Source organism: Anopheles maculipalpis, chromosome 2RL (genome assembly GCF_943734695.1).
Source record: "Anopheles maculipalpis chromosome 2RL, idAnoMacuDA_375_x, whole genome shotgun sequence".
NCBI classification, from domain to species: domain Eukaryota; kingdom Metazoa; phylum Arthropoda; class Insecta; order Diptera; family Culicidae; genus Anopheles; species Anopheles maculipalpis.
Window position 1 is genome coordinate 75664736 of NC_064871.1, and position 18556 is coordinate 75683291.

General features: G+C 42.3%; 1 protein-coding gene across 6 annotated transcripts in view; it reads left to right on the forward strand.

Moving 5' to 3' along the window:
- Nucleotides 1-880: 880 nt before the first annotated feature.
- LOC126556119 (single-stranded DNA-binding protein 3) overlaps nucleotides 881-18556 on the forward strand; it is a 29965-nt gene continuing 12289 nt past the window's right edge. For 5 of the 6 annotated variants that reach the window (XM_050211337.1, XM_050211332.1, XM_050211333.1 and 2 more), the window contains exons 1-5: nucleotides 881-974; nucleotides 14010-14082; nucleotides 14234-14380; nucleotides 15288-15419; nucleotides 17349-17447. In XM_050211337.1, the coding sequence (XP_050067294.1) occupies nucleotides 919-974; nucleotides 14010-14082; nucleotides 14234-14380; nucleotides 15288-15419; nucleotides 17349-17447 (507 nt within the window). In that variant the 5' untranslated portion in view covers nucleotides 881-918. The remainder of the gene's footprint in view (nucleotides 975-14009; nucleotides 14083-14233; nucleotides 14381-15287; nucleotides 15420-17348; nucleotides 17448-18556) is intronic. The other variant, XM_050211338.1, reaches the window with a different exon arrangement.

Here is an 18556-nt window from a genome sequence, read left to right on the forward strand (position 1 = left end):
GTTTATTCTCATTTCAGAATTCACCGCAGCTGCTCGTTTATTGACGTTACATATGTTTGTGTGGATGTGTGTGTAATGGTGTGTGAAAATTGTTGAACGAAAAGTTTTTGGGAAATTTCCTGTAACTTATCGAGAGTTAAACAATCGGCAAAGCTACGCCATATACGCTTAAAGTGCGTTAACATCGGAAGGTGTGAGTGTGCATGCGTGTGTGTTTGTTATTATGTGGTAAAAATTGAAAAAAAGGAATCTTCCCATTGGTGATCTTCGTGGATCCTCCTTACTTTCGGTGCGTAATACTGTGACCAGAGCCTTGATCACATTTATCATTTCATCCTGGGACGCAATATTGCGTGAGTGTGTGTGTGTGTGTGTGAATGCCTGTCTATCATCCTCCGGAAGTCCCTGGTGCGTGTGAAAACGTGATATTGTTACCGTGAAAGTAGTCGACGACGAAACTTCATCTGCTGGGACGAGTGCGCGTCGTCGGGCAATAATAGAAGCGGGTGGTGGTGTGTGCAGGAGGTGCGGTCTTGTGGGTTCGCGTCTAGTGTCTGGTGGAGTCAAGAGCCGCCAGCTGATCGATTGGTGCAGTGGTGTGTGCAAAAAAGGCACATCCCGCGCTCGCGGTTTTTGAGGATCATTTAGCCGGGACGTGCATACGGTGCGTGTATTTGTGAGTTTTGTTGTCTGACCAGTGAGTGACCGAAGAAGCAAACCGGGGGAACGAGAGAGAGAGAGCGAGCGAGCAAATTTAGTGAAGAAACAGGGCAACAAAACGATCCGTGCAAGGTGGAGAATCGGCTAATTATTGGCCTCGTAAAGGAATACACACGCGGGGCACTGCGTTTTTGACCCAACGCCTTCGTACACGGAGACAACACGGACACACGCGGCGTTCAGTGAGTGTGGGTGAAGATGTATGCAAAGGGCAAAGGGACAGCGGTGCCGTCAGATGCACAAGCTAGGGAAAAGTAAGTATGCTTAATGCGACTGTATGACAATAAAAATGTTTATTTATTTCAATGGTAATTCGAATCTTCGGATCAAAATCGTAATTGGGATTCGAATCCCAGAATCCGAATCCCATCATTTTATGATCACGGATGTGTTTCTACTTTTTTTACGTGAGCAAGGAAATCGTCCGGTTGAGCAAAACGCATGAAATTCAATGAAAAGGCCAAATTTCATTTGCATTTCATATTATTTCATATTTCTTTCTGTAGCCATTTTACCGGCAATCTCATTCAAATAAAAGAGACAATTTTAAACGTACAAAAACTCAATCGACTCCTATTCTTATCAAATCCATATCGTGTAGTATCGCGTAGAATCCCTATCAAATCGAATCGGATAGAATCCCAATCGAATTCGAATATTAATCGAATCCGTCAATCAGGTTCCAATCCGAATCGAACCTTTTTTAGTGATTGAATCTTCGAATCTCTCGAGTCCCGAGTCTGCCAACACTAATACGACAAGACCAAGGCTCAAAACCTCAAAATCGGAACTATTCGTCTGTAATGAGGACTGACTATCCCACTATAAGTTGGGGCGATGTAGGCAACAGTGGTGCCGGTCTTGAAACGGCAGGACCGGGGTTCAAATCCCATCCGGACCTTCCCCCCGTAGTGAAGACTGACAATCCAATTACGTGGTATCGGCAGTCTAGTAAGCCATTTCGATTGCCGGGATGACCTTAGAGGTCGTTAAGCCAAGAAGAAGAAGATGAAGCTTGCATGACCTACCTACTCCATGATTTATTAAATCAAGAAAAAGAAGAAGAAGAAGAAAAATACTCATGTAAAATATTTGTTACCTTTTGCTAAAAAACTATAACTTTTTTTATCAATCTGATGTATCATCATAGCTCGGAATTAATCGGAAATGTCGAGATTCCATCAACCACCTATAAAATGAGCACCCAGGACGATCTTCCAAAAACTGTACCGAAAAACATCATCTACAAGAAAGGAACCATGCCTGCCTGTGGGTGGAAACCAGACCTGCTAATTTCTAATCCAAATCTTCGAAAAAAAAAAATCTTAGCTATAACTTACTACAGCTGTTGATAAAAATATGTGTCCTTGTATTGCTTGAAGACATAAGATCTGTGCTTGATCGATTACCGAGTGGTATCCGAGCAAGTATTTCTTACACCTCGAGTCGGCTATCGAAACCCACCTTGACCCGTAGATCTTCGTCTACGCTATTTAAATATGTCACACAAGCCAATATTTTGTTGGCATGACCTAACCGACCTAATTAAGCAAAATAAACCAAATAGATCATTCTTTCTCATCCTTTAACTCTTCAACTCAAGATTCAATGTTTACAGGTGTTGCTTAAAACATTGGTAAAATAAATTGTACCTCATATGGGTGTACGGTTTAGGGCGTGCCACGATCACATTTTCATCTGTTTAGATCGTTGATCTAAATATCATTGATAGATCAATACGTCTTCTATTGATTAGCAAAGTTGTTGGCTAAGTTCGATCGCTAGAAATCTAGTCTGACGATAAGGTGTAAAATAAGCAGAAGGCCCAAGAAGAGGAGAACTTTTCCCAAATAAAGAAAATTACCGCGCTTAAGAATGAATTGCTTGCAGCTTAAGATAGAGGGATTATAAGAAGATATCAACATTATTATGGTTAGGTTTGAAGTAAACTATTATGTTACTTAAAACAAGACAAATGACGTCTTTTTAATTGAACCAAAACTTTGGTTCCTAATCAAGGATGGAGCACCATTAGCTTAAGAGGCCGTTACAGTTACAGGGCTTCGCATGGAACACGACAGGATGCATAAAAATTCCAAGATGCTTAAAAATATCAGGATGTATAGAAACTCTAGGACGCATGACAGCTCGGGATGGCATGCGTTAGGATCCAAAGAATTTTTTTTCCCCATGGAAACTCTTATCTCGAAGCAAAAGGCACCAGATAAAGAGCCATTATTTGGAGCAGTGATGAAAGACTGTCAGAACTTTGGTATACGAACTACGGCTACGATCAAGTCATGGAAGCCCTCTCATCGCTGGAAGTGATTTGAGCCCTTATTAGTGTTTCGATTCCCAAAAGGATTATTTAGGGGTTCAAATGTGTATAAATATGGACTAAATGCGGGAATCTTCCTGATTGTTTGAGTCTTTATCCCTTCATGCTTCACGCTTTAGGCTTATACATCACAACATTGTATTTAAACAAAACGAGAAAATATTAGACACATTTACTGACACACGTCTTAAGGGTTTTTTTCCCAAGAGATATTAGTGTAGTTTTCCTAGTTGAACTGTCTGATAATTTCTACATTCTCTACGTCTAAATTGATATTTTTAAGCAATTCTTCAATACTTAGCAGGGCTCTCAATTAGGAAAAATAAATGGACTATCTTCTTATGGTTTTACGACCTACTAGGTCCTCACTATGGGGGAATGGTCCAGATCGGATCAGAACTCCGGTCCTGCCGTGTGAAGTCCGACACCTTTGTAGCCTATCCAGCTGGTCGCTCCCGATCATCAAAATCTGTTCAAATCCAATGTCCAATGATCAACATATCAATCATATTTGATACTATAAATCGTTCTTCAATAGTTAAACTGGCTTTTTTCGTAAAACAGTACGAAACATAAGAATTATCAATGTCATTCTGTCGCATTTTTTTCATTAGCCGCCAGAGAATATGAGTCTTTTAGAATCTTTTTCCCTTGTTACTAATCCATTCTCCATCATGGACACATTGTGGACATAAAAACGGGCAGAAAAAGAGATACTTTTGAGGAGATCCGGGAAAGAGGGATCGCGGCAGCAGTCTCCATCTTCAAGTACGCATATTCTTCAACCTTGAACGTCTGGTTAATTCCTTTCTTTCTCTTTTGCTTTGTCTGTCTGTTGTTCTTACTATATACGCGGAGCAATACGCGTCCTTTAGGGCGGCATACAAGTTGTACGATTTGTTTCGCGATCATCACTGGTGGTGCCGATCATCGACAAAAGGCGCTGGGCCCTACAAAGCCGTATAGCTGAGTGAATTTGGTGAGCTGGTTGTGCTCACGTTCGATATTTATTGGTTCGATAAAGTTGCATACCTTCAATTTTTCTCTTTTCAGGAAGAGCAAATCAGTAAGATGTTCATTTTTTAATTCCAATTTTATGTGCCGGATATACTTGGCAAGATTATCAAAACTTGTGTTACTGACGTCACCCAACGATCAATTTTAGATATTCAAAATTAACAAAATCTTGGGCAAACCCGTATAAATTGTTCGTCTATATTGTTAACACCAGAATTGTATCCAATTGGCGCCAAAGCAAACACGTTCGTATCGGGCAGCAGTAGTAGTGCGGCTATTGCTTGGCCTCTGTGTGGTGTTGCATTGTATCCCTGGACGTCCTATAAATATCCGTCTATACTTTTCTTTTTTACTTCGACCGTTGTGTTGCATTTTTTTTGTTCGTTTTCGTTTCTTAAGCCCCGGACCCCATCAGAGGCCGGTCGCAAAAAGTTATGACGTCGTAGTTACGGCCGCTAGCGGGGTTTCGAAGCAACCAATCTCACGGAGCAAACTTGGCGATTCTCGGCTCATTTTGTTACCGAAGGAATTTCCCTCGTGAACCGTGTTTTTTTTGTTGCGGTACTATTTCCAACCAAGGTGGCGAAGTGAAGGTGGCATGGCTGTGTTGTGTAACGGTCATGAGCCTACCGCTTGTACCGCTCGTTTCTCGTTTGCTTCCCCATCACGTGTCACCAACCGTTCGAATGTTCCAACACGTTTCGCGAACCGTTGGAGAGAAGGTGGTTTGATGCGTGTGTATGCTGTAACAACCAACGTCGGTTGCCATCCAAAAGTCATCATTCGGTCACAACACAGCACCACGGATTGTGTCGGAGAAAGAGAGATGGTGGTTGTTGGTGATCCTTGGCGCGACCGCGCCACTGCACGGGAACTTAGAAAGGCGTTTGTTTACATCGCGAAGCAACCCTGGTATCGTTGGTGTGCGAAGGGGAGGCACACTTGTCTCGAAGTCGAAGATATGACGCAGAGGACGATGACGGCGATGGGCGCACGTATCGGCGGTCTTGGAGTGTGGCTCGGGTGAACCATCGCACCACACCGCCACCAACTATTGCATTGCAACATTCGCCCAGACCGCAATACTGAGCCCGAACGAACCAATCATATATTGCTTTCGAATGTGCTCGATTATTCGGTGTCCTCCCGCGAACAACGGTGACGGTGGAGCACACACCGCTGAAGCAGCAGCAGCAGCATAGTCACGGAATACATTGGCCGATTCTCGATCGATAAACAAACGTCCCAAACGGACGACGTGCTTTCGAGGTCGAACGGCTTGTGGCACTGGCCTGGCACAACACTCTCTGCCTCCTTAGTGGTGGGAAGTCTTTTTCCTACAAGTTCCAGCGCGTTCGGTCGTCGTAAGTTGTTGGTATTGGATGTCTATGGTTTAAATTTTCTATTTAAATGAACTAGCTTCTTATTTGTGCCATTTTTACCTACAGATCAGTTGATCAGAACAGAGAAAAGGTCTCATATTTTGTAGTCGTTTTTTGCTGTTAATATTTGCGCATTTAATAAAGTAGGGCCAAATTTAAATTTTTACTCAAGTCACACATAGTTCTTTTTTAGGGTCTCTCTATTTGAAATTACGAGTTTTAAGAGCAGATTATGGTGCGCACCGGTGGTGTAGGTGACAGCAGCGTCGGTCTTCAAACGGCAGGACCGGAGTTCAAATCCCATCCGGGACCGGTCCCCCCGTAGTGACGACTGACTAACCAACTACGTGGTATCCGGCAGTCTAGTAATCGAAATGATGGCCGGTATGACCTTAAAGGACGCTAAGCCAAGGAGAAGAGCAGGTTAATTGAAGAAGTTGTGACACCGTGGGTAAAATCCAGTACATGTCAGTCGTCTCTATAACTGTCCCAATAGACTTAAAAAGCAGAGACCTGATGCCCAGGAAGGACACAGTCGAGGACTTCAAGCATTCAACGTAGTATTAAAACGAAGCTCCAAAAATAATACCAAAATGATTCATACACCGATGCAGCGGCAGCAGTAAGGGTACGAAATGAGTCCTTTTTTTGATGGATCGATTGCAGATTGACCACACACACACACACACGGTCGAGGACGAGAATAGCCTTACCGTGATCGAATCAAACCCTGCTGCTGCACCAGCGCGCATATTTTTGTCCATCCAAAGAAATCTGATTGTACGCCGAGTTATGTATGCTGATTTCCTGTGCGTTGTTGAATAACCTTCCCACGTAGCCAGCAGAGATAGATATGGATTGACGATGATGATGATGATGGTCACGAATCAAACCGAGTTGGGTGGTGGGTGGTATGAGTTCACCAACTAAAACTTTCTCTCTGCAGGCTTATTGAGCTGATGAGAGCGACATTAGTCGGTAGGTAGTTCGACAGTAGAGTAGTACACGCTCCTCAAGCTCCTCGTTGAAAAACTATGCCGAAGGAACTCATTTCACCGATAGTTGAAGTACGCCAGTGCGTCCATAGGACGCACGAGGTATGGCTAGGCACGAGGTACGTTGTTGCTACTCATATTCCGCTCTGCCTGACTGAGTGACTGAGGGATACATAAATTATGCTGTAACTATCTTCGAAACCTTATGTGCCGGGTTCGAGGGAGAGCTTGATTGTGCGGACCTCTTCTGGCGGAAAGGATGTGCGGCGACAAAGCTTGTGACATACTCTAACCTGATTCTCCCATAATCAACCCGTCACCCATGCTCCCCAGGAACACACTATGTCTCGCTGCAACATTATTCGGTGTGCCAGCATAGCGGCGCTCCATATGTATGCTAACGGCTCTGTGGTATATAAGGCTTCTCTCTCTCTCTCTCTCTCTCTCTCTCTCTCTCTCTCTCTCTCTCTCTCTCTCTCTCTCTCTGTCACCGCCAAACCGAAGCTTTTCTCGTGAGCGAGAGAAGTGTCCTCCGGTCAAATCCTGGAAAGGATACGATGGTCACTCTGTGAGGTGGTTGGATTGAAGAATAAAGGATATACGCCGTTTTTGGTGGATGCGAGCCACCTCACTTCAACAGTATATGGCCCTTCGTTGGAGCAAAAAGTTGGAGGGCAAGCAGGTGATTCGGAGTAAGAATGAAGAGAGCTGGACAAATATTTCTTTTTTTGTCGTCTTCTTCTTCTCTCCTGTTGGGGGTGGTGGGTTTGAAAATCCACATCGTTTTTGTCGACGTGGTAGTGGTTAGTCGCGAGTGGATAGTAGACATTGGGACGTGGAGTTGGTTTAGGGGGAGAGAGAGCGACACGGTGTACAGCTTTAATAAGAACGGGTACCCGATATTTCTGCTATTAAATTAAAGCTCATTTTCGATTCGAATTTTGGTGTCATTTTTGTGCAATATTTTCTCAAATATTTCTTAACAGAAATTTATTTTTTCAATATTTAGTTAGTAAATTCTCGTCTAGTTTCGACGCCAAGAGGAAAAGAAAAGTGTGGATCCTATCGCAGCTGTAACGGTTGAGATTAAGAAAAAGAGGGGGAAAGAGAGAAGGTCCCAATTGGTTGTGAAACATCAAAACAACTGATAAGGGTTGGCGATCTCTCCTACACTACCAGCTGTTACAGTTTGGTCGATTTCGTTTATTGTTGAGGTATGGTGCAATTCAAGAAGGAGAAAATTTCTGTTCGTTTTTGACTTTAGTGTTTAGAAATGGAACGCCAAAAGAAAATTTTATTACCCCAAGAGGGGACCCTGCAGTAGAGGCTATAGTGACGCAGGACTTCACAAGCAGCAGGATCGGGATTCAATTCCCATATTCGGATCGTTCCCCTTCAATTACTTGGTATATCAGCAAATGCAGTAAGAAATTCGATGGTCAGCGTGATCTAATAGGTCATGTTAGGCCACGAAAAAGAAGAGTTCTCAGTAGATATCAGAGTTACTTAGACATCAGAGTGATCTCTTAACGGTATGATGAACATGGTTTCCCAATTGATTTGCAAAGATAACAAACTTTTTGTTTTTAAAGCATTTTGGATGCATCTAATCCTGTTTGATCCATTTTATTGAGGTACTTTAAGAGCAAAACAGGATACAATTTCGGGATCTTGCTCATTTAGTCCTCACCACGGGGAATAATTCAGGATGAGATTTAATCCTCTGTCGTGCCATGTAAAGACCGGCACCGCTGTAGCGTCCATCACCGGGGCGACATCGAAAGATTTCTTTTGTCACTTGGGTCCTTGTGGTGCATGGTAGTATTGATGATCTTACCTTTTTAATGAGGCCTTTTTCCGTCTGGTTACCCAACAAAACTCTACGAAAGTTTTTTTTTAAATTACAGCGTGTTATACGACAGAAAACGTGATTAATTTTGCTCTGTAAATGTATTTCAGTATTACCTATTACCCTTTATTACTAAATTAAAGTTTATTGGATTAGTTTATTAAATTAAATTGCTAAGGACATTATGTCAATTTTCATATATGGCCTCTTTCACCTTCTTGGGTACTCCATTCTTCAAGCCCCTTAAGTCTGTTCCAACTCATAAAACCTTAAAATCTACGAACACTTTTGATAACACTCATCTTGTCGCAATGCCCGATATATCTGTCTCATTACAACGTGCTAGAATGCAATTTGCTTACGCGTAACCAGAGAGACAGTTATTTGCTAATATATAGGAGCCGATCTAACGCTCGATCAAGTGATCGTATTCAGTTATAATTAATAAAATTATTGAGATGGCTTGTAAAGCAATTAGTGATGTGCTAAATGCTGGAATCGATTCCGCTGGAACGCTCGAAGTGGTAGGAATCGAAATCAAAAGTTTTAAGAAACGGAATCGACTCCGGAATCGGTTCTACGAATTGCAATCGGTTCGGGAATTGGTTCCGAAGCAGAGTTTTGAATTAAAAATGTAATTGCTTCCGGAAATGATTCTGTGATCTGAGATTCTGAGAAGCCAGAATCGATTCCGACCACGAAAACGGAACGAGATGGTTCCGATTCCGAGTACCTATCACTAAAGGCAAGCGTTTAAACGACTTCAGAACAAATCGTGTTGATTGTGCCTTCCATACGGTGAGCTTGCTTGCCTATAACTTGCTATAACCTGAGCCGCAGCAGTAACATCGATTTTAGAATATTTTACGCTGATTGTGAATAATTATTTAGTTTACTAGTTAAAACATTCCATTTTACTCATTAAGAACTGCTTTCGCACAAACAAATCGTATTGATAATTATTCCCAACATTGACAATACGGCACTGGACCGTCATATTCAATTGTAAATAATTATTCCCAACAAATTAAACGTCGCATCGTTCCGCAGCTGTGGCGTCCTGTGTACATCCCCCCACAAGGTGTCGGCGATGCTCCTCTGCGGTACACACTTTTCAAGGTTCCAGCGAGAACGCGGTCCAGCGGGGTGATGTCTTATCTGTTTTCCGCGCGCAGATTCGTTCGTATGGTGGTGGGGAAGAACCGGGAAGGTTCGTTCGTGGTCGCAACGCAACAACAACAAGTTTGACGTTAAAGTTCGGACTGAGGAGCGCGTGATTTGGGTGCACGCGTAGCGTAGCGAGCGATGAAAGTACCCCGGCGGGTACTTAATATCTACTATGCCTATAATGCTGGTGGGGTTACCATTCGCTCGGTTACCCTGGCCTGGCTTCTTATCAGAAACAAACGGCGACGAAAGCACATGATAAGCAATAGCGCGCCCTGTACACGCGTTTGCCCCCGTCGTTGTTGTCCTGGTGTATCCGGCGGCGGCAATTGCACGACGTATGGGTTTGGCCCCTAACACACATCCTCTCCCCGCATGACGACACCGGGATGTGACGATGGTTTTAACGATGGAAATAATAAAAATTGGGCGCGCGGCACTCTCTAGCAGTTTGAAGGTGGTTAATATTGACCGGCAGCACAAGATGCTGATGAGGATGACTAATTTTTGTGCTTTTTGAAATGATTTGTGTGATCTTTGTAAGTTACATCACGCAGTAGTTTCGTGGATGAAGTGGCCTAATAAGCGCCAGTTTGGTTTGTTAATTAATCCCCACCATTAATGCTCCAATTTGCTTGAGGTACCGGTGCGCGAATGAAGACCAATTTTTGCTCAATTGCGTAAAAATTGTCCCATTTTTTTATCGGTTCGGCGCAATCTGCCGAGATAGCTGTTTCCTAGAAGTGCAAACATTTTTATTTTCTGCCTTGCCGCAGTTTGCAGCTGTTTGTTGTTGTCTGCTGCTGGCTGCTATATTATGTTGTGCGCGCAATTGGGGCTCAATGTTCGATCGTCTGTATTTTTTTTTGAGGTTGTGGATTTTTTGAGGATTTTTTACCCACCTTCTCACAACCCCATTTGGATCCAACATTTTTCTGCTGGTTCCCCCCTGTCTGCAGATGTGTTGGTGAATCTATATAGAAGCGTATGTAACGGGGTGGTTGCGTTGTGTATGCACAGGTGAGCACCCCCCCCTCCCCAAGAACTCCGAAGAACTGTGGCGCGAAAAATAAGACGCGAAAGAGCCCTCGGTGTGCAAAAATAAAACCCATATTACATACTCTGCCGTTTTGGGGGGAAGAGAGGGTGCCGTACACAACACAAAATAAAAGCAAAGCGCGCACGAGGTGTTGCGTATCGCCAAAAACCTGTTTTATTTTTCCCTGCTTCGTACGTTTGCTGTATTCTTCTCCGGTGGTGGTTGGTGGTTTGAGTTGGTTTGGCCCACCGGCGCGCCCCGGTGGTGGTGGTTGGATTGACTGGTTTCTTCGTTTTTGTTGTGTGTGTCGCTTTCTTGATGACCGATCGTCATTTTCATTACGATCAGCCACGTCTCTATCCCCTGCTGCTGCTGCTGCTGCTGCTGCTGCTGCTGGTGGTTGATCATCTTTGGTGCGGTTGATTCGCAAACTCCTCCTCGGGGTGGAAATAAGCGCAAAGGTGGAATAAAACGACGCGCCGTCGTTGTCTGCACGAGCAAATAGCAGCCACAGACGGGGCAGCACCAACCAAAATCATGGACCCCTCGTGAAGCAACGTGAAGGTTTGAAATACAAAAAGACTGGTTGACAGAATTTGTTATAAAATATTCACAAATTCGATGGTTGTTGCGATCAAGAGGCTTAGAAAATTACTACACTTAAATGACGTTTAAGAACCCCCCAAGCATTTATTTGATAAGAACCTCTATTTGGTGGTAAAACTCTGTTGAACAAGCTGTTCTACATAACTGATGGGTTTTTTTTAATTTTAAATGCCGTCTATCTCAAAGTTTTCGCTAGATTTTATATGGAAGCTGTCGAAAACCTTATTTTGATCATTGGTTGGAACTAGTGATGGGTCACCCGACTCTTGTTACGCATCGACCCGGAGTCGAGTTCGTCCTTATAGGAATCGAGTTCGATCCGTGAGTGTAACGAGTCCGGATCAACCAGTGTTTTTTTAAACGAAAATATATAGAGGCTTTATAGAGGCTTTGAGTATTAAAGACTACATTCGCCTCTCTACTGTATAAATAAATGGTATAATCTAAAACAAAACTATCGTTTTGCTTAAATATTGCTTAATTTTGTCTATATGACTGATCCGTAAAAATCTAATAAGACGGTTTTGATGAAGTTTGTCGGGTGATGGAGTTGTCGTGTAATCGATGTCTAGTGGCTCGGTGAGTCGTGTATCCATGGCAATCGGTGAGGATGTGGTGGACGGTTATGTCAACACCACAGAAGCTGCAGAGTTGAAGACTGTATTTTTCTAGGAGGTAGGAGTGTGTAAGGCGGGTATGACCTATACGAAGGCGTGAAAGGACTCGTTGAAAGTGACTGGATTCGGTATATTCCCATGGGATCAACCAAGAGATGCAGCAAAGCATATGGTCATCCTGAACCAATTAAACCTACAAGTCGTCCCGAACTCAACAAACTCTCATATACTTTGTTGCACCTACTGGTCGTTTAGCAGCCAGAACCCGTGGATCCAGATCGATCCGAAACTACGACTCGAACTCGCTAATGCTACCAGAATTTTTTGAACCCACGGATCGCTCCGAACTCGTTGGAATTGGGAATATGATCCAAACTGCACCGGGTCTCTCTTATGGATGGTTTTGAGCCGGTAGATTCGTACACACATGACTTCTAGCTGCCGGTCCAAACAGCTCTAAGAGCATTGTTTGAGCATTGTACATTACATTCACGGACTAATAGTGGAGTACCCAGGAAGCTCCGACTCCGTTACCGAACCGTGATAGATCTTCTCAAAGAAAAGAAGATAATTGGTTTGGAGGGCTCTTTACAGGGTTTTTGTTAGTATGAATTTTTGACGCTCGGACCTTTGTTTAGACATGATCATTTCTGGATCGATCGAAGCTTTTAACAGCCGTGCTCATTTGCGTTCATTCATGGTAGGCTCAGGGCTCATTGAATAGTTGGTGCAGCAAAGCATATGGTCATTCCGAACACATTGCATCTACAAGTCGACCCGAACCAACGACTCGAGCTCACATATGCTTTGCTTCACCCACGGATCGACCCAAACTCGCTGGAAATGGGAATACGACCCAAAACGCTCCGGATCACTTAAGGATGCTTCCGACTCGCCCATTACTAGTTTGTACATAGGGCCTCTATTTGCCGGTCCAAACAGCTCTAAGAGGATTGTTGGTTGTACATCACAATCACGGACTAGCAGTGGAGGACCCAGGAAGCTCCGACTCCGTTACCGAACCTTGATATATTCTCACAAAAAGCAGAAGATCATTGATTTGGAGTGCTTCTTAGAGGGTTTTTTGCTGGGATTTGACACTCGAACTTTTGCTTAGACATGATCATTTCTGGATCGAACAAAGCTTCTAATAGCAGTGCTCTTCTGCGTTCAATTGATTGGTTCACTTTCGTATAAATAATTTCTATTTTTTATGCTCTAGTTTTAAGCAGAGATGTTCTAGATTATTGCAGATACGAAAAGTTTCTTTGTTGGAGCTAACCAATATTTAACAGATTCAACTGAAACAATATTAATACGCATTAAATTAAGCAGTTAGGATTGTTGATTTAAATTTTAATTTTATAAGAAATAGTTTCAAATACGAGAGTTTTAATATGAAAGATCCTTGTGTTTGCAGGTCATTATAAAACTAGCTGTAATCGCTTTGTCGTACGATCGAATCCAAGGCCTAGCTCTGATTATCTGACATTCGTTTCTTGTCTTACGCTTTACAAAGTCAGTGCTTTTATATGATCGTTCTCCTCATCTTCAACCTTCAGCTTAGGTCGATTTTCAACAAGAAGTGTCATGCTCCATGATCCATCATCCCGCATGCCATCTCGTTGCGTTGGATGCCCTGTGTCCAGCTTGACTGGACTGTTTTTCTTTTATTTTACGACACAATCCGCTTTCTTTCCGCCGAGAGTCGGATCATCGTCGAATCACTACGCGGTATTCTGATGTCCGGCATTGCGGCGCGCTATCACTCGACGGCGACCCTGGGTGGGGAGGGAGGAAAGCCTGCTGCATCCGGGTCTCGGTCAGTTGCTGTGTAGTAGTTCCTTTAATTGGAATTTTGAAATGGGACCATCATTCGTGACGCGTTGCTGCGCTTTGGTTTTGCTTTAGTTCCCCTTTGCAGCTACTCGAGCGCGCGCGCGTTTGAACGATCGGCAGAAGAGAGTGCTGTGGAGTCGGAAGCACACCATCGATAATGTCGATCCGTCCTCCCGATCCGGTGCCGCGTTCGACGCGAAATGCGTGAAACTGGGAGATAACGAAGGATAATTATGTATTGTTTTAATGCGCTGATTTTCAGATGTCGGTTCTGGATGGATGATGGGGGGCCCTTCCAGTGATGGACGTCTTACTTTCGCAGATTGTTGTAGACGTTGTTTTCTTTTTCGTTTGCTGTATCATCTCGAACGATTGCAGTGGAGTGTGCGTTCTCGTTTGACTAATTTTTTCGTTCTTTCTCTTCTCATCTCATTTCACAGAATTGCACTTTATGTATATGAATATTTATTACACGTAGGAGCATCGAAAGCAGCACAAACATTCTTATCTGAGGTAAGTGTACGACGAGCGATGATCGCCAGCATTTTGTGTGTCGTACTTCTTATGCTGCGATCGGCAAATCGGAAACGATCTGTGCGCCCTTAAATTTTGTGCATCTTTGCATCTTTACCATCGCTTGTACTCATGTTCACAACCTTTGCAGATACGATGGGAGAAAAATATCACACTAGGCGAACCTCCGGGCTTCCTGCATTCGTGGTGGTGTGTCTTTTGGGATCTCTACTGTGCGGCACCGGAGCGACGAGACACCTGCGAACATTCATCCGAGGCCAAAGCATTTCATGACTACGTAAGTATACACCGATCGTTCCTAGAATATAAACGCATATTTCTCATATCGAAATCGAAGGAGATTCTAGTGGTACATTCAAACATGATGTTACAACGAATGTTATGTACCGCTTGCCGCGTGACGTTTGAACGCTAGTCTGAGCGAATCTTGCAAGAGTTTCTACTTCCGTTAGGGTTGTTTCATCAATAATAGTAACTCTTTCCAACTTTGCCTCAGAGATGCTGACGGTTTTTGTTGTTGTTGTTATAGTCGATCATTAATCTTACAGCGAAGAGAGCACGTAAGACACCCGCTCTCCCATCGCCACGTGACTGATGGCGGGTGGTGGTGGTCAACCGTTAGAAAGCTAGGAAAAGCGAACGAAAAACTGTAAATTTCTCCAATGCAAAGCTGTAGTGTAGTAGCATAACGGAAGGGAAATGAAAGATAGAAAATTGGAGCGCGTAGGCTCGTGCAAAGACGTACGGTCTCATTGTGTGACGTGCCAGCGATTTTGAAGACAGGCGAGTAGATACGTAGGTTTCCGGTAAGATGGAGAAGCGATGTGTCCACGTCACAACAACGGCAGGACGCAGTAGTGTGGAGAGCACACGGTTTAATGAGCAAGAAAGCTAGCAAAACAAGAGGAAGTCAATGTTATAGACTTTCCATACGAATTTTTTGAAGGCGAAGCAAAATTTCTCTTCAGTAATGCATTTGCTGCAGAACTGGGCTATATAAAGGTCAGGCTTTTTAGTTTTTGTTAACCAAATTTTGTTTATAATTATCTTTGGATCGAGTCCTAATTTAGCAAGCTCACCCTTAGTGAAACTAAGGTTAAGTGTTACCAATTGTAGGCAGCTTTAAAACTTCTCTCTATGTTTATTGTTTACTAACCATCCCTTATTTGCACTTACCGTTGTAGGGTTTCGTGAGTTCAGGCTACGGAGTGAACGGAATAGCACACAATGCAGGACCCGCTCCAAGTCCACTGGGACAGTTACCACCAAACGAAGGCATGCCCGGCGGCCCGATGGCACCTTCAGGCTTCTTTCCGGTAAGTTACCACGCATCTTCAAGGGGCCCACCAACCATCTCTTTCTTGGTCGCTCTTCTCATTCACCGTAACATCTCACACGGGAGAACACATTTTCAAACACCACCGTCACCGACCACCGCTATCATTCTTTTAGTGGGTTTTCTTTAATTTTCTTACGACACACACACACACATTCATACTTACTTCCTTTCGTGTGTGTGGTGCTTGCTGTAGAGAGGTGCATTACGCACGAACAATAACAGTAAAACATGTGGCACAATCTAGCAAACATCCAAATTGAATAGCATATCATGCTAGTAGTATACCATGTAGCATAAGTCCGCAAGGTGTTACCGGTGTGCCAAACGCACTATTTGCTCATTTGTGTTTTTTGTTTGTGTCATAACTAGCTCAGTAGCTCTTCATGAAGGTGGAGCACGTTTTCGCATGCTTTTTTCTCGTTTTTGGGTATTTCTTTAATTTTTTTTGCTTGATAACAATTTTTATTTTAATGTATATACATCGAGGAGTAACAGATGGATCGTTTTCAAACATATAGAGCAGATAGAGTTCGAATTTTCGTCTCCTATAATTGTGATATTAAACAGTTCCGTTGGAAAATAATACAATCGTTTTACGATTTATTGGAATAACATGTAAAAACATGTACATAAATATATTTATAGTGACCGCCTATAAAATAACATCACTAGCTATTGCACATAAGGCAAAAATGAGATTGTGACGCCATTTTTCAACAAATCTAACTAATTTTTTTGTAAAATAAAGTTGTTTACTTGTAAACTGTTTTACAGTTTTGGACTCTAGTGGGGTATGCTAATAAAAAAACATAGATTTTGTGAAGATAACTCAGATTTAGGAACGAAAACTAAACTAAGAATTTAAAATCAATCGACGGAAGGTCGACGACGCAAAATTAAAATCGAATAACGAGTAAAAAACATTAAATTGACCCTGACACAATCGATTGCGTAGGATTCTGGAATGGGTAAATAAAAGAATACGGGATAGGAGAACGGAACTGTCAATTTCCCGCAGCAGCAAAATCCTCCAACGAACGAGGGTTAAGTCACACAACTGACAAGAACTGACACGAGCCTGTACGGGCAAGAAACCGACGTAAAAGTGGTCCTACATTATTGGCAGTCACTGTACTACTCTCGAAAATTACATCAAAGCGTAAAATAGTGTTTGTCCTAACACGCCTAGAATTTAAAAAATGATTTGTTTAGAATATTTACAGTGTGTGTACTGTCAGTTGTATGTTTTACTGTACTAATTCTCAACTTACAACTAATAATAATTAATGTTCTACTTTCGTTGAACAATTTCGGTATCGTTTGTGTAGTGGTTTTCAACGTAGTTGATTTTAATGTATGTTTCATTTTATTCATCATCAGTGCGACAAATATCTAAAGAAATTTTAGATTTTTGACATAAAAGCAGTAAATCCTTATGCGATGTAGATCGATTAACAAAAAGGCCTGTTAGGGAACTAAATAAAAAATAGGGAAATAGGGATAGGGAACTGTTAAATTTTTTACTTTTCATATCCCTTCCTCGAGACTGGAAGAACATACTTAAAATTAACCTTTTTAGTTTGTCTTGTTGTAAAAACCCTCTTTCCTATTGTACCACGCATGTGCTAGGCTAGCTTTAATGTTTTGCAGCGTTGTGTAGAATGTTGTTGTTTTTAGTTTTGAATATTCTTACCTCTCCCCGTGCGTTGTATGTATAGTTTGAATTTATTTCCCTCTTTTTCGGCGTTTGTAATGATTTGAAAAAAAAAAAACCAATTCTAAAAAGGCGCTTGAAGATGTGGCGTGTGCTGTGTTTCCTTGTTGTGGTTCCTGGTTTTTGTTTTGCGTTGTCTCTTTTTCTTTCTCTTCGTGAATGTTGTGTCGTTATTACTGATTATTTTTGCAGAACTCCTCCATTAGGCCATCACAACCTTCACACCCTAGTAGTCAGCAGTCCCCACATCCACAGCCTCCAAACTCGCATGGACAGTTGATGAGCGGTCAGGTTAGTATCTACATATTCGACGAACGAATCCATCGTCCCCCCGGCGAACCCGTTGGGATGTAAAGCGAATCGATCACTTTGCCGAAGAGAGCGCGTTTGCCAAGTTTCGTATTTTGTTTTGTATGTGCCTATTCCGTCTCTGGAAATTATTGCAATAGAATGGTTCGACAATGATTAAAGATTTGTTAAAATATATGGTAAACATAGAAAAGGGGAGGTAAGGGTTTGAGCTCTTAGGAAACAGGAGTTAGAAAATTAAAAAGATGCAATCGTTTGTACGCCATGTCACGCCATGTACCGGGTCTTCAATCGGCCATTTGCCAATCATCCATGAAACATTCCCACACTTTGCTCGCATTACTTTAAGAAAATCTGTTTTACCAAACACACTTTATCATTGTTCTCAGATTGAGTGTTTTGAAGGCTTAATAATTTCATTGCTAGATTTGATAGTTGAACTACCCTCCTAATATTGTGATCGTTCGTTGTCGCTCGTTATGTTATCCTATGTTTTAATGTTATATTGTAAGAAAAATGCACCTTTATATCTCCCTTTTTTTCTCTGAGTGTGTTAAATGTTTAACTTTGCGCTCGTTCTTGTTCGTCTGTAGCAAACTAAGTGTAAAAGCTCATTGTAAAGTGACAGCAGATCGTGCTCCTTTTCTTTTACTTTCATGCTAAATGCATACAGTCCGTAGAAATATCTGTGCTACAAAAGCGCCCCATTGCCTGTGATAAGTGTCCATCTGTTCTTAAGTTTGTGTCTAAATTTTATCTGTGTTTCTATATACTCTGTCTCCCCTTTTCTATGCTAAATGTTGTGTAATTTATTTGTCTGTCTGTTCCTCTAACCATTCATTCATTCTCTTCGCGTGTTTCTTGCGCGGTGTTTGTTGCGTGTGCGTGTGTTTTGTTTGTTTCTGTGCTACTGTCAGCAAAAAGAATCATATATCATTCACAGAAGATAGTGATAGAGTATGGGTTTTAATACATGTAAATCATTTAAAACAGTGATATCACAATTCAATGCACTGGAATAATGGGTAATTCATTCCTTTCGAACATTATTGTGTTAGCAAATGTTCATGAGAACTAATTAAAAACATTGC